The 15375-nt window shown below is 41.3% G+C and overlaps 1 protein-coding gene across 1 annotated transcript in view; it reads left to right on the top strand.

Moving 5' to 3' along the window:
* Positions 1–15375, top strand: part of RIPOR2 (RHO family interacting cell polarization regulator 2) — a 124688-nt gene that overhangs the window by 72787 nt on the left and 36526 nt on the right. The window contains exons 7-13 of the mRNA XM_066579440.1: positions 954–1103; positions 3454–3517; positions 5145–5188; positions 8218–8343; positions 9229–9377; positions 11686–11815; positions 12119–12265. Of these exons, the coding sequence (XP_066435537.1) occupies positions 954–1103; positions 3454–3517; positions 5145–5188; positions 8218–8343; positions 9229–9377; positions 11686–11815; positions 12119–12265 (810 nt within the window). The remainder of the gene's footprint in view (positions 1–953; positions 1104–3453; positions 3518–5144; positions 5189–8217; positions 8344–9228; positions 9378–11685; positions 11816–12118; positions 12266–15375) is intronic.

Genomic DNA, 15375 nt, shown 5'->3' with positions numbered 1-15375 from the left:
TCGATGGGGGTCCACCGCCTGGTATTCCTCTACTAATCGTCTGTTCCCAGAACCAGTGGGCTCATGCACTGAGCTGATTTCTGCAGGAAGCAATCGGCTCCGTTCCCACTGCAGTGGCCTGGCTTGGTATTGCAGGCAAAGCTCCCATTCACTTCAATAGATGAAATCAACCAGAAAAAAACTTTTTCAGCTGTGCTTCAATACTGACCCTTAACGATATATGGGAAGCAAGCTACTAAAAACACATGTTAATAGTAAGCTCAATTTTATTCCCTAAAAAACATATACATTCAAGCAAAGATAAAAAATGGGTATAGATAACTAAGCAACGCGTTTCTGCGTCAACTGACGCCTTTATCAAGCTAATCTCACTTCTACCCATTCACATATATATACATATGTAAAACATACCTTAATCATATGTCCCAAAGTGATTCACTTCAATAGGAGCTTTTGCTTTTGCCTGTAATACCAAACCAAGCCACTACAGTGAGAATGGAGCTGTTTGTTTCCTGCAATAATCCATTCAGTGCACAAACACAGCAGCCCAGTAAACAACTGAGTGGTGGGGTCCCGAGCGGCAGCCCCCCCAGTGATCTACTGTTGATGGCCTATCCTGCAGATTTGTCATCAATAATTTACAACTGGATAACCCATTTAACCTTTCTCTAAAAAATGATGATTCTTACAAAGATATTGAGAAATAAGTTTTACAAATTAAGTCCCCGCACCATAAATTCAAAGGTGGTGTTTGCAGTGCTTCTCACTATCAAAATGTCGGAAAATCAAACATCATAATCAAAGTATTCTGTACTGTATTCAGCACCATTCCCGGATGACAAGATCCTTGACACAGATCATAAAACAGGAACCCAAAATTTAGCTGAATGTGATCATTAGTGATGGTTTCAATCCTGTTTCATTAAACAAACCTATATGTTTTTCTTTGCAAGGTCGATGAACTTTATGAAGCATATTGCATCCAGAAACGCCTGCGAGAGGGAGCATGCAAAATGAAGCAGGCATTTGCTGCTTCACCTTCAAGCAGAGCTGCTCGAGAAAGCTTGTCGGAAATAAATAAGAGTTTCAAAGAGTATACGGAGGTAGGTACTTGAACATTGTCTATTTCACTCAGCAGTTTATGAATGGTTTCCAGAAAGATGTGAAAGCAGCAGCATATCGCCTGGCATAGGCATTCAGGTAATTTTCCTTCGTGTCCTGGCAGGAACAGTCCAGTCGATTCATGACACAGCAGAAGCGTCCTGGGTCAAGAGGGTTGCAAATAGTGGTGAGGGGCAGAGAGGGGGCGGTAGCTCAGTCCACTGCTCCCGGCTCTTACAGCCTCCACCCCCTGCATAGAGGAACACTATATATCGGCCGGGTGTGAAAACCTGGCCGACATACAATTGTCTGAAGCCTCCCTAAATAATAATTTGCTCAGTGGTTTCACCACAAAGCTTTATTCCACTTACTCATGACCTGAAACACAGTTTTCTTGGCTTAAAGGAGAAAAACAGGCAAAAATATATAAAAACCCCATGTTTGAACATGAAGTAAAGTATCTTACAGCATCATCAGTGCTTGAAACACAAGGATCGATATCTTCACCGAATAGAATTCTGAATCCCTATGACAAGACTTCCTTTTCTAGCAGTCCGCTGTTATCATGGTTAGATTGTGCGGATCCAAATCAAAATCACACATGTACACATATAACTGCAGCTATTTAGGTTGGTTACGATGTGACTTTTTGTGAATCTAAATTGCCATCCACATCAATATCCCTATGGTTACACTGGAACAGAACAGGAAGTGTTGTCATGGTGACAAGAGCTTTTGAGCACCAGGTTTCTAGCCTGATAACAATGATGAAAAGTAATCTAATTAAAAACTTTTCTTGTAGACCAGGGGTCCCCAACCACCGGTCCGCGGACTGGGGCCGGGCCGTTGGGTGCTTAGTGCCGGTCCGCGGCACCGCCGGGAACTTTTGCTCTAAACACAAGGCCTGCGGCTTTGTGTTTTGTGGCCCGCGGCGTGCCGACGCCGCTCACCACTGAAGCGATTACCAGCGGGGGCGCCGCAGCTCCCCGCTGGTAATAGCGCTGATCCCTGCGCACACACTGACGTCTGTGCAGCCAGGATTCTCTTCCCCGAATCCCCTGCTCATTAGTTCCGCAGGAGAGGACTCTGGGAGGAAGCGTTCGGGGCTGACGTCAGGGCAAGCAGACAGAGATCGACAACAGGGAGGAGGTAAGTATAAGGGTTGGGGGGCTGCCTATTACTGGGGGGGGGCTACTTATTACAGGGTAAGGGGCTGGTTACTACTGGGGGGGCTGCTTATTACTGGGGGGCTGCCTATTACTGGGGGGTACTTATTACAGGGGAAGGGGCTGCCTATTACTGGGGGGTGGTGGTTATTACTGGGGGGAGGGGCTACTTATTACAGGAGAAGGGGCTGCCTATTACTGGGGGGGGGGGACCTGCTTATTACTGGGGGGGGCTGCCTATTACTGGTGGGGCTGGTTATTACTGGGGGGAGTACTTATTACAGGGGAGGGGGCTGCCTATTACTGGGGGGGGTACTTATTACAGGGGAAGGGGCTGCCTATTACAGGGGAAGGGGCTGCCTATTACTGGGGGGCTGCCTATTACAGGGGGCGGCTGGTTATTACTGGGGGGAGGGGCTACTTATTACAGGGGAAGGGGCTTCCTATTACTGGGGGGGACCTGCTTATTACTGGGGGGGGCTGGTTATTACGGGGGGGGCTGGTTATTACGGGGGGGGCTGGTTATTACAGGGGAAGGGGCTGCTTATTACAGGGGAAGGGGCTGCCTATTACTGGGGGGGGACCTGCCTATTACGGGGGGGGGGACCTGCCTATTACGGAGGGGGGGGACCTGCTTATTACTGAGGGGGCTGCTTATTACTGGGGGGGTGGCTACTTATTTCCGGGGGAGGGGCTGCTAATTACTGAGAGGTGGGGGCTGTCTATTACTGAGAGGTGGGAGCTGTCTATTACTGGGGGGGGGGGGGAGATAAATTATTTGCTGCCCTATGTGTGTGCTGGGGGGGGGGGATAGATTATATACTGCCCTATGTGTGTGCTGCCAGGACATTCTAAATGTCATAATTAAATAATAATGCACTAAACTCCAACTCCCTTCATAACCCCGCCCCATATAACCAAAGCCCCGCCCATGTCCCGCCCCACCCTGCCGGGCCTTGTAAAAATGGTCTTGCTTGAAGCCGGTCCCTGGTGCCAAAAAGGTTGGGGACCACTGTTGTAGACTATACTTCATGTAGTTATCCTTATGTGAGGAATGCCGTGGCCATATAATCCTTGGTAACAGTTGGATTTATAACTTGTTTTTGACCCTCTTTGCCTTTTATAAGTTCTGTGTGTTTTTATTTTCATTTTGGTTTGTTAATATCTTTGCTAATTACTTTTACAGAATATGTGCACCGTTGAATCGGAAATGGAGAATTTATTGGGTGAATTCTGCATCAAAATGAAAGGTAGCTCATTCATTATGTCCAGTCTCGTCTTGTCTCATTCAGCGTCATTTTATGAAATAAATTGATTTTTAGCTTGAATAAAAACATGCCTCTTCTAGTTTTCTTTGTTTTCCGTAGTATTTTTGAATGGCTCTTTCAGTGCAGGTCACCTTGACAAACAAGGACTGGGAAGACAAATTCATATGATCTGAAAACTTATGAGTCCTAATAGACTGATTTATAAACTGATGCATAGTCTCTTGTTCTGATTTAGTGCAAATTCAGCTTTGTAAGTGAATCACTGCAGCCACCTAGTGGCAACATATATTATAGCTCTGATCTTACATGGTTTTTGTCTAGTCTGTCATTTAAATGGAACCTGCCATATACTGTTGCTGTCCTTACCGAGGGCAGAATAAAGTAGTGACACTGATTTCAGTGGTCTGTCACTTATGGCGTAATGTATAGTGGTTATTAAGAACTTACGGCATGTTTCTGCAGCTCCCAGTAACCAAGAAGTCTTACTTATTTAGCCCTGCCTGCTGTGATTGACAGTCTTCTAGCCATTATGCTGTATCCTGAGAAAAGTAGTGACTTCTCTCTTAGCAGGAGCTGCAGAAATTTGCTGTAAGTTAATAAAACCACTGCACATGACATTACGCTTCGATCCAAAACTTTTGGCGGACCAACCATGAAGTGGTTCTACTCGCTTCCCCCTCCTGTTGTGTCTTACCCCGCCCCCCCCCCTCTTACTCCTGTTATGGGAAGCAATATTATTACTGGGGCCACGGTGAGAGTCAGTCCTACTTCTGGGGCCACTGTGGGGGTCACTATTACTACTGGGGCCACTGTGAGGGTCACTATTACTACTTAGGCCACTGTGGGAGTTGCTATTACTATTTGGACCACTATGGGGTACCCTGTTACTACTTGAGCCACTACGGGGGGCAATATTATTACTGGGGCCACTATGAGGGTGCCAACCCACTACTGTTCTTTTTTCACTGCGAAATTCGCAGCGTTTTTGTTTGTTTTTTTTTGCGGTTTTAACATTAACAAGTCCCATATACACTAGGGAAAAAAAGTTCCGAATTTTGCAGTGAAAAAAGCACCCTGTGAGTCACTATTACTACTGGGATCACTGAAGGGGACACTATTACTACTGCGTCCACTATAGGGGTCACTGTTAGGGCTCATTCACACGGCGTAATCGTATTTCAGTTGCACAAATACACTGTGTATTTGCGCAAATAAAAATTGCTTATGACTGCGTATTTGTGACAATTACAATCGACCCTTTTGAAGTCTGATGTGACCCTTGGTGAAAATGAGTTTGACACCTCTGATCTAGCTTAATGTTAGATGCTACTTGTTATGCGCAGTCCTGTGAGACCCGATTTTATATGCTTTTTTTTTGTCAAAAACAAATCTCCAATAAAAAAAGATTACGCCATAAGTGACAGATCAATGTAAACCGTATGCCCCAAGTGACAACAGTATAAAGTATATGACAGGTCCCATTAAGTATATTCTTATAGTTTTCTTTTTTGCCTTTTATATTGTTCTCATAGGACTACAGATTATCGATATAGACTAAATTACTGTTCTGAACAATAAAGTAAACTAGAATATTTATTTTTATTTCTAGGCTTAGCTGGTTTTGCCCGTCTGTGTCCTGGAGACCAGTATGAGGTTAGTAAATTATTATTCAGTAGATAGTGTTTAGTTGTTAGCAAGAACCGGACTCTTTCAAAATTATACTGATGAATGTCGATAATTACTTAACTGTGCCATTTTTTTTGCCGCCATTTAGGCCCATTTTCGAGCACAAAGCCTTTATTAATTTCAATGGGGCCTCTCAGACAAGCGTTCTAGCACGCGCTAAATCGAACGCTGCATCTTCTATTTTTACGCATTGTAGCACGTTTTTCACGCACTGCATCGCCCATTGAAATGAATGGGGTGCGTGAAAAATGGAGTAAAAACACAGTACAACGCAGTGTACTGCATTTTTCAGGCAGGTTGTTGTGCCACCGGGAGGGGAATTAACAGTTGTGACATCATCAATTTGCTTACCTGCATTGTTGCTGTGCAGAAATATGTAAAAACACAGGCAAACGCTCAAAAAAAGCAGCTCTGCATGCAGTAAAATGCTGCGTTAAAACTCAGCGTTTTTGCACATGCTTGAGTGAAAGTAGCCTTAATCCAACATACTGTGGGAGCTTCACATGTGGTCTTTGTGTCCGACGGTTTACATATCATATTCAGCCATGATCAAGACTAGCGGTAGGCAAACGCATGTAGGACTTTTTTTTATACAACTTTATTTTTGGTCTACATTTTCTCAAAATATTTTAGTTAGCTGAAAATATGTTTGGATGGATCATAAAAGGAAACTTACTATAAAAGAGCTCTTCTATTTATGTTGGATAGAGCACTTAGCCTGCAGGAGCACTCAGGACTTATCAGTATGCTGGGTAGGGCTGCTGTGGCATATGACTGCTTTCCCCTTAGGGCATCACTTGTGCTTTACTGTAAACTCACAGAAGCCAGCAGAATAATTCCGCTTATTGCAACTATTTTTTTGTATTCTACAGCAAGTATAGAAAAATGAATCCATATTTTTCAATTGTTATTACAAGTATGATCTACTTGAAGGCGTTTTCTAGGGAGAATACTATTAACGACCTATCCTGAAAATAGGTCGTCAATAGTTGATCAGCTGGGGTCTGTCACTTGGGAACCCAACCGATTAGCTGATTGTGCGCCCACTGACAGTTCTGCAAATACATAGAGGTTGGAGCAGAAGCAGCAGAAGTCTTTGCTCTGACGTCTGTGAAGTGGCCGACGCTTGTAACTGCAGGTATGGCTCCTATTGATTTCAGTGAGAGCTGAACTTACAGTTACAAGCGCCGGTCACTTCACAGAGGTCGGAGCAGAGACTTCTCCTCTGACCTCTGTGCGCCCACTGACAGCGCAGTAATTACACAATCAGCTGATCGGCCGGGGTCCTTTGGGACAGACCCCAGCTGATTAACTATTAGTGAACTATCATGAGGATAGGTCTTCAATAGAATTCTCCCTGGAACACCCCTTCAAGTAAATCATTCTTGCAATACCAATTGAAAAATATGGATTCCTTTTTCCATACTTGCTATAGAATACAAAAAAATAGGTGCAATGGGTGATATTATAGTATTCTCCTTGAAAAAACCCTTTAATTGTCAAAGTGGATACAAGCTATTGCTGTTTGGATGGTATTGATGCATCATACTCACGTGTAGAGTTTTCTTTTTGGCTTACCACCGACAGGAAGGAGGAAATTTGGTCTTGTGCAAACTATGTTCTCTCCCATGCTAACTTCCTCCATGCAGTAAGATATGTGAGGTAATTGGAGACCTGGCATGACCCACATATGAAGACTACTGCAGTTAATTTGTATTAATACATGTAAAGTATGTAATCATATGGTAATCTGTTTTTATAGCTAACACACAGTCTTAAATATTATGAACAGTGTGCTGATGCATTCCTTTTCATGTAGCAGCTTGTAATCATAAGGACTACAAGGACCATAGTAGTTTCTAGTAGCATCCAGGAGAGAGCAGCACCTGCTTGTAAAAAAGACCTGGAAAAGAAAGGGCTATGTGTGTTTTTAGGTGGCTCCCTTAAGACATGTTTAAACTCAGATGATATTCATCTCTTCTTTTCTTTTGCACATAAAGAAATAGTTAACTAACATAGGATGAGTTGTATCCTATTGTTTCAGTTAAACCTGTAACTGCAAGCAGAATTTATATAGTCACTAACTTTTCAAACAACTTCTGCATGTTTGATTGCCAATGTGATACCAATGTGATACCTAGCCAAAGTGCAAATCACTCTATCTTCCTAAAATTACGTTTTATGTTGAAAACTTCCTGTAAAGTGCTGGCCACTAGGGGTCTTACTGCCTTCTAATTTGCTGGCCATTGCCTGTTGTCAAGTAAAGTCTATCTTCAATAACAGCGATGGCAAGACAAAGAAAAGAAGTGAGGGAGGGGGGATGTCTCATGGTGTCCATGGAAATCTATGAAAGAGGAGAGTTGGACTAACAAAGACAATGCAGCAGCTAACTGGTATTTATTTTGTCACATCTACTGAAATAACATCTACACTGCTCAGTGCTCTGCTGCTGTATTATGTCCTTCATGATGCTATTACTTATGAAGATGTGCTATAGAGACATAGAGAAAAAGAGATCCTGCTCTTCTCTGTGCGGTGTCTGGAGACCTCGTAGCAGCTCAGGGTAGACGAACCATTAGCTATACAGCCTGGAGAGGGGTTAACCAGTAAAAAATGCAGGGTACAAGCCATATAATGGTCAGAAATAGTGTTCTTTCTCATGTATACACACATATGAAAGCCTTTTCTGAAAATTTACCTGAAATGACTGATCTGTATATTGATTGTATGAATTTTTCGACCCTGAAACAGACTTCCATTCCTTGAAAACAATGTGCTTTTTTTCTTTTCCTTAAAAGAACATTTTGGGCAATGATCTTTCAAGTTGTTCTTCTCTGAAAAACCTTTCACACTTCTTTCTTTTTAGTGTTGGAAATACAAGTTCTAATACATACCTGTAGTTGTAGGAACAAGAAATTGTGTTATGTCTTAAAAGTGCTATATATACATATCAAAATTCACTTTAATTTCTATAGTTAAATGTTCTTGTTTAATAGATATTTATGCGATATGGAAGGCAAAGGTGGAAACTGAAAGGCAAAATAGAGGTTAATGGCAAGCAGAGTTGGGATGGCGATGAAATGTTTTTCGTTCCTCTGATTAACAACTTAATATCAATTAAGGTAAGTCTCTATTGTTTCAGAAGTGTTACACAAAGGTCTCCTGACATATAGACAATAAAATGAAAGAAGTAAGTTATGCACATGGAACACTAAATACAAATGTGGCAGACTTGACAAAGTATATTTATACTGGGGAATTAACCCCTTTAGTGATGAAGCCTGTTTGCGCCTTAATTATCATCTAACGTTTTAGTTTATTTTTCATTGTTTCGCTCCTAGAAAAATTACTTTTTAATTTTTCCATCGGCACAGCCACATGAGGGCCTGTTTTTGCAGGCTGTATTTTTAATGACATTATTTTTGAGTACAGTACATACAATGTATTTTATAACTTTTAGTAACTTTTTTTTAGAGAATTGGGGGGGGGAAGGAAATTTCGCCATTTGTTTTTTGATTAAATTTTTACGGCGCTCAATTTGCTATATAAATAATGTGAAAACCTTATTCTCCGGGTCAGCACGATTCCATTGATACCAAGTGTATACAATTTTTTTTTTTCTTTTTAAGATTTTGTTTTTGTGTTGCTGCATTCCAGGAGCTAGAACATTTTTGGTTTTCCCATCCCTCTATCAGACTTTTATATGCATGGTCGCATTGGTTGTGTGATGCAAAGGGTTAAACAACCCAGATCAAGGGTTTCTCTAGTCCCTGCTGTTTGAGCAACTTCCAGGCTGTCATCCAACAGCAGAGCAACTGGTCCTCTTGACACAGTAGACCCGCGCTGTGCTTCTGATGCAGTGCCGCAAAAAGCCGATTGCATCAGAATAAAGCCCCTTAAGAGACACCGTTAAAAGGCGTATGGGTGATTGTTAAGGGGTTAAGCAAAGTGTTGCTCGCTGCTCTGTATTTCAGACTGATTTGCTTATGTTCCCTCTTTTTCCTAAGGTGACAGAACTGAAGGGGATTGCAACTCACATCCTAGTTGGAAGTGTTACCTGTGAAACAAAGGATCTGTTTGCTGCCCATCCTCAAGCTGTTGCTGTTGACATAAATGACCTTGGTACTATCAAACTTAACCTTGAAGTAACTTGGTGGTAAGTACCATTGATTTAAGTGTTATTGTGTATGCCACAAATTGTCATCAGTGTTTCTTAAAGGGAATATATCGCCTATATATTTTTACTAACTGAAACCAGATAAAGAAACCTTCCATCTTTCTAATGTTTTTATTTTCTGATTGTAAAGCGTTTTTATTCTGTTGTCTGTACATAATGATTGGGGCAGCTATCTTTCTTGAGCTACGTTTAACAGCATTTAGAGATATTCTTTACAGAAGCTTCAAAGGTCATTCACACAGTGGACAGAAGAGGACCCATTGACTTGCATGGGAGACTCTTCTAAGCATGCTCTCTGATCTGTGCGGAGGTCATTTTGCAGGGAGGGGGGAGCAGATAGTCACAACTTATCACACCTTGTGAATGGTGGATCCTGTATTATCTATATATAGGTGTTACCTTTCAGTGTAATCCTGTCTTTGATGTTAGTGAGATGACTCCTGCAATATTTTCTCTAAAGATCAGGAAGTGACAGACTATAAAGTGCCTTTTATAAAGTACGACTGTTGGGCACTGAAGCAGCTGGCTCAGAGATGATCGCTCCTGTGCCTTCACATAAGAGTGAGGATGGCTCAGTGAAGGATGCTTCTGACCGCACTCCTCCGTTCAGAGTAAACAGCCAGTAGAGGAACAACTGCTTGTTTACGCATAATTTTAGGTCTACCTGAAGGATGTGATCAGTGATTTATTGCTGATTGTGCTTTTACTGCATGTGTCGCACAATTATCATGCAAACTACTCAATCAAAATAACGGTTTGCACAATAATCATGCTATGTAAAAAAACGTTTAAGTTCTGCAGTCAGTGTAAAAAAGTAGAATCTTAAGATCTTTTAAAAAAAAATCTAGATTATGACCTGAAAATGTAAATAAAAATTCTTTAAAAATATGTTTTAAGTAACACAAAAATGTGATTTATACAGTAGGTAATTTTTTGATAACCTTTTCCCTCTAATCATTAATGAAAACATTGCATTTGTGATAAAACTGAAATATTGTTTAATAGTTGGCCATTCATTGATGAATGGCCAAGCGCTGTGACCAATCACAGGCAGCGTTCAGCTGTCATTCACTGAATGACTGAGTGCTACCTGTGATTGGCTGAGCGCTCAGCTAATCAGATACAGCCCTTTCTGTTGAAGGAGCTTCAGAGCAGTGACGGGACCCAAGCTGCTTAGACGCGCCTGAGACCCGGCAGCGGTGGAGAGGTGAGTATTTGGTTTTTTTTTTTTAGTTTTTTTTTTTTACACCAGATATGATTGATTTTCAGGGAAGGGCTTATACTTAAAGCCCTTCCCTGAAAATCACTGCAGGCGTGCCGGCATCGCGATCCTCTCCCACAGCTGTCACGGCTGTAACAGCTGTGGCAGGGGATTCTTTACTCCCCGTGGGGATGAAGAAATCCTCTGCCACAGCTGTGACAGGGGATTCTTTACTCCTCACGGGGAGTCCCATTGTCACTGAACACTGTGATAGTGCTGTCATGTGTTCAGTGACAAGGGGACTCCCCGCAGGGAATATTGACGCGCACCACGGACCTATGGTTCACGCATGTCCTATGTTTTCCAGGTATGTGCGTTTGCATGCCTGTAAAACACAGACATGTGAACACACCTTGGGAACCAATGGTTCTAATAGGCGCGCATGTTTGCATGCACAATTGTACGCACATAAACACGCTCGTCTGAATCCACCCTAAAGGTGTGTTGTAGGTCCAAACATAAAACGCATGGCTAAATTCTCACCACATTCAGTATTTTCTTTCAATGGGATTATTTAAAGTCAACCTGCTGAACAATGACAGAATTTATGCTGCTGTATTGACTACGATGAAAAAGTATACCATACAGTTTTTTATTTTTTAACACATTGTGTTGAAAATGTTTGCATTTTGTAAGCATAACTCATTGGAAAACTAGTAATTGGTTCCAAACCAAAAGTACTACAAAATTAAGCAGATTACTGATAAAACAAGTCCTTACATATACAAGCCAGAACAGCTTTGGCTCCGCCCCTGGCCTGTCCCTTTACCCTCCAGTCTGCACATGCATTCTCCCATCCTAGGACGAGTTTCCTCAGGCTCAAGGAACAGTAGCCTTTTTGTGGCATTCCTGGACAACCCGTTTTAAGTGGTATTTTTATTTGGACTGCACAATTTATAAATCAAGACCTGCTGAATGTTTATTTATATATTTTTTTCTGTTGTGGATCTCATCACATAAAACCTAAGTTCACTAGTATTATTACACAGATTCCTGTAATGTGATAAAAATGTTATTGTGTTGCAGCCCATTCGATACAGAGGATCTGACGCCATCTACAGGCAATATAAACAAAGCCGCTGCTCTCCAAAGAAGAGTCTCCATATACAGTCAGGGCACCCCAGAGACACCCACATTTAAAGAACATTCCTTCTTTGTAAGTACCTTCATTCTTGCTACACAGTTGAAAATGTCTGTCATTGCTAACTCTTTGAATGTTTGTGAATTTTTTGAAATTTTTATGAAGTTTTCAAAATTTTCTTTCTTGCCACCCTAAATAATCCCCAGTCTATATATTCAAAGTTTAATTTTTCTTCGGTGAATTATTGCTGCTTAATACATCCTACTTGTATCACTGAGAGTGCTTGTTTTTTATTAAAATAACATAAATCTTTCAGCACTTTTGTCGCTTGTATGCTCTGTGTATACTAACATCACGTTTGCTTTTAACCTTCTAAAGAAATGGTTCAACCCTCCACAAGACAGGCTACGGGTCTCAATTATGGATGCACTGCAGGAGACTTTCTTTGACAAACTCCGACGCAGTCGCTCTTTTAGTGACCTGCCATCTCTTAGGCTCAGGCCTAGATCAGGCAGAGAGAGATATGTGAGTGACACACGTGAATCTGTGGACTTCTCTCAGAGTTTTTGATTAAGTTTTCATGCATGCAGTATTGTTTTTCTTCTCATTTCTATGATGTCTTCATGTTTTTGAGTTGTAACCACCACATTGTTGAACAGAAAGTCAATGGTAGCGGAATTGGTCATACGACATACATAAAGTAGGTTATAATTTTAGTAAAGTTATAAAATATTAATGAATTGAAGGTTAGTCCCACCTACCACATCTTCCACCCATTGATTGACCACTGTCTACCTATTATTGTGCATGCAGGCACAGCTGCCATTTAGTGGTTGGAAGTTGGGATGGTTGAGGTTATCTTGCAGCTCATGAAGATTGAGGACTACTTCCTATAGTCCTCTGTCTGTGTGACAAATAAAAAATAAACTTCTGCCAAACTACTTCAATGATGTAGATCATATACATGTCGCTGCAATCAGCATGTTACTGCTTCTGTGGAAAAGTGTGGAATCACAGTACTATATGTTAAATCTGAAATATGAATTTTATACGTGTATTTTAATGGTATGGTTTTCTCATGAATAAGGAAAAATCTGTGACAATATTATTCAGCTTTAAAAAAATGCAGCATAGCCTAAAATGTGTATTCAACTATACTGTGTTGTACAGGATTTTATAAAATCCTGTTAATGGGGTTTTCCAGGTTATTACAATATAGCTATATGTACTCAAAATATAAAATTAGTGTATTATTCTTACTTTATTAATCCTGCTGTGTTCTCTCACCACCAATTTCTTATAGTAGACAAGGGAGCAGTGAATAAAGGGGTTATCCAGAGTTAGAAAAACGTGGCTGCCTCCTTTCAAACACAACGTCACCCTTGTCCATGAATTGTGTCTGGTATTGCAGCTCAGCTCCCATTCACTTTAATGTAGCTGAGTTGCAATACCACATACAACCCTATGGACAAGGGTGATGCTGTGTTTAAAAGAAAACAGTGATGTTTTTCTAATCGAGGATAACCTCTTTAGCCCCATAGAGACACATCCCTATTTCTTTTTTTGTTTTTCCCTCGCTGCTTTCAAAAAATAAAAATGTATTTTTTCAGTTGAAATGGCCTGGTTTTTTTGCAGGCTAATAAGGTACAGTTTAATGTACCATGTAGCATGCTGAAATTTTTTTTTTACGTTTTTAAGTTGGGTAAAATGGGAAAAAATGCAATTCTGCCAATTTGTTTTTTGTAAGGGGGAGGGATTTCTTGTTATGAACTGTTATTCTGTGGGTCAGTATGATTACGACAATACCAGATTTATATAGATTTTTTTTTGTTGTACCACTTTTAAAAAATATTTTCTGTTGCCATATTCTGACACCCATAAGTTTTTTTTTTATTTTTTCATTGATGGGGTTAAGGGCAGAAACCCTGAACTGACCCTAACTCATGTGTGATAGCAGCCTAATGCAATTTTTTTTCAAACAAATGGCCATCTTATGAAATAACAAAATCCTACTCGCATCACTTCTTCCTCCAGTAAATTCTACAATGGGTCCCACAGCAAATACTAGTTTTTGACAGCAAAATTCACGTGACAGCTAATCAGAGGCTGCAGCGTCACGGCCTGTTCGCCTGGCATCAGTGCTCACATCCTTGGTGCCATAATGGCAGGCATTAAAAACGGTGATACTGCGGCCTTGGATTGGCTGCAGCAGTCACATGACTTCTGCTAGCAACATATTTCGACATTGTTGCGAGATCCGCTGTTATGTTTCCCGGGAAGGGGGTAGGGGAGAGAAGAAAGGTGAGTGTGGTTTATTTGATTAAACAACTGACCGCGTTATAAAATAAAGTTGTAGTCAGGCATCACCTTTAAAAGAGAAAAATTTGTGGCCCGCCTGAGAACGTTCATGAGTCCCCAGTCTGCCATGGCAACTGAATGACACTTGTGATCTCCTCATGGGGTGACTGTTTGGGAGACAGAGGATACCCCCTCCATCTGTCAAGCCTTTTAAATGCCATAGTTAGTGTTGACCTTGGCATCGAAAGGGTCCTCACTAAACCAGTCAGCCTCATTGGCAAGCTGGCAGTGATCCTATATGGAGCAGGCTTGACTCTTGAGTCCACTTCATACAAACCCTGCACAATCTTGCGTACATGTATTTCGGATGTGACAAAGGGGTAAGTATATTACAACTTTTTGTTTTTTACATTTTTTAATTTTGCGCCCCCATAAGATGTATAACAGTAGTTAAAAGTGTTATTACTAGCTCTATAGCATATCTCAGACCATGGTGCAGGAAGGAGGACTGCTGATAATACCTGCTCACTGTATCATGAGGGTGCGGTCCAGACTTTTTATCCTTTAAAGTCTTTTAGGGTAGTCACTAGAAACCTGTCATTACATTAATTGCAGTTCATTATCTATGTGTGCTTTCATTTTTTTTTCTACCTCCTCAAACTGTGCCTTCAGCTACAAAAGACATTGTCTTGTTTTTAAGGTGTGCCTCCAGGGTAAAATTAAAATGTCACTGCGCTCTTATATTCTAATGTACAGTATGTATATAAATCCTTTCCCTTCAAACCCCAGCCGTGCGAGCTCCTACCTAATCCAGTGACCGGAAGTCATCTGTCTGCCATGTCACTTTGTTAAATGCCTACTAGCACACATTACACTTTTCCTGCAGATGAAGCGACTGCCTGCTTGAATGGCTCCGTACCAATGCTGCAGTATTACCTGGATTTTATTACCTAGCACTTCTCATTTATAAACACACAGCCTGCAAGTGAATTAAAGGAGTTGTCCAAGTTATAGTTTGTGTAAAACCCCTTCTGCATGCACTAAGATAGCAAAATGTGATATACTCACCTCTCGCCATTCCCGCTGTGTCCTGCATAGGTGTTTGGTCCCACGTCGTTTGTTTACAGTCTTTTTGCCTTTTTTTGTCTTGATACTTTCTATAATAATTTATTAGCCCTGCCCTGTTTACGGGTCATCACAGGCACCATAGCCAGTAACAGAGATCAGTGATGGAGCGCCTGTGACGACCCGCAAATCGGCTGGGGCAGCCTGTAAATGTGACTTCAGAGGGGAGACCCCATAGCAGCGCTGCAGGAGTCGGGAGAGGCAAGTATATC

This window comes from Eleutherodactylus coqui, chromosome 9 (genome assembly GCF_035609145.1).
Source record: "Eleutherodactylus coqui strain aEleCoq1 chromosome 9, aEleCoq1.hap1, whole genome shotgun sequence".
NCBI classification, from domain to species: domain Eukaryota; kingdom Metazoa; phylum Chordata; class Amphibia; order Anura; family Eleutherodactylidae; genus Eleutherodactylus; species Eleutherodactylus coqui.
The sequence above is the reverse complement of the archived record's forward strand: the minus strand, read 5'-3'. Positions and strand labels throughout refer to the sequence as shown.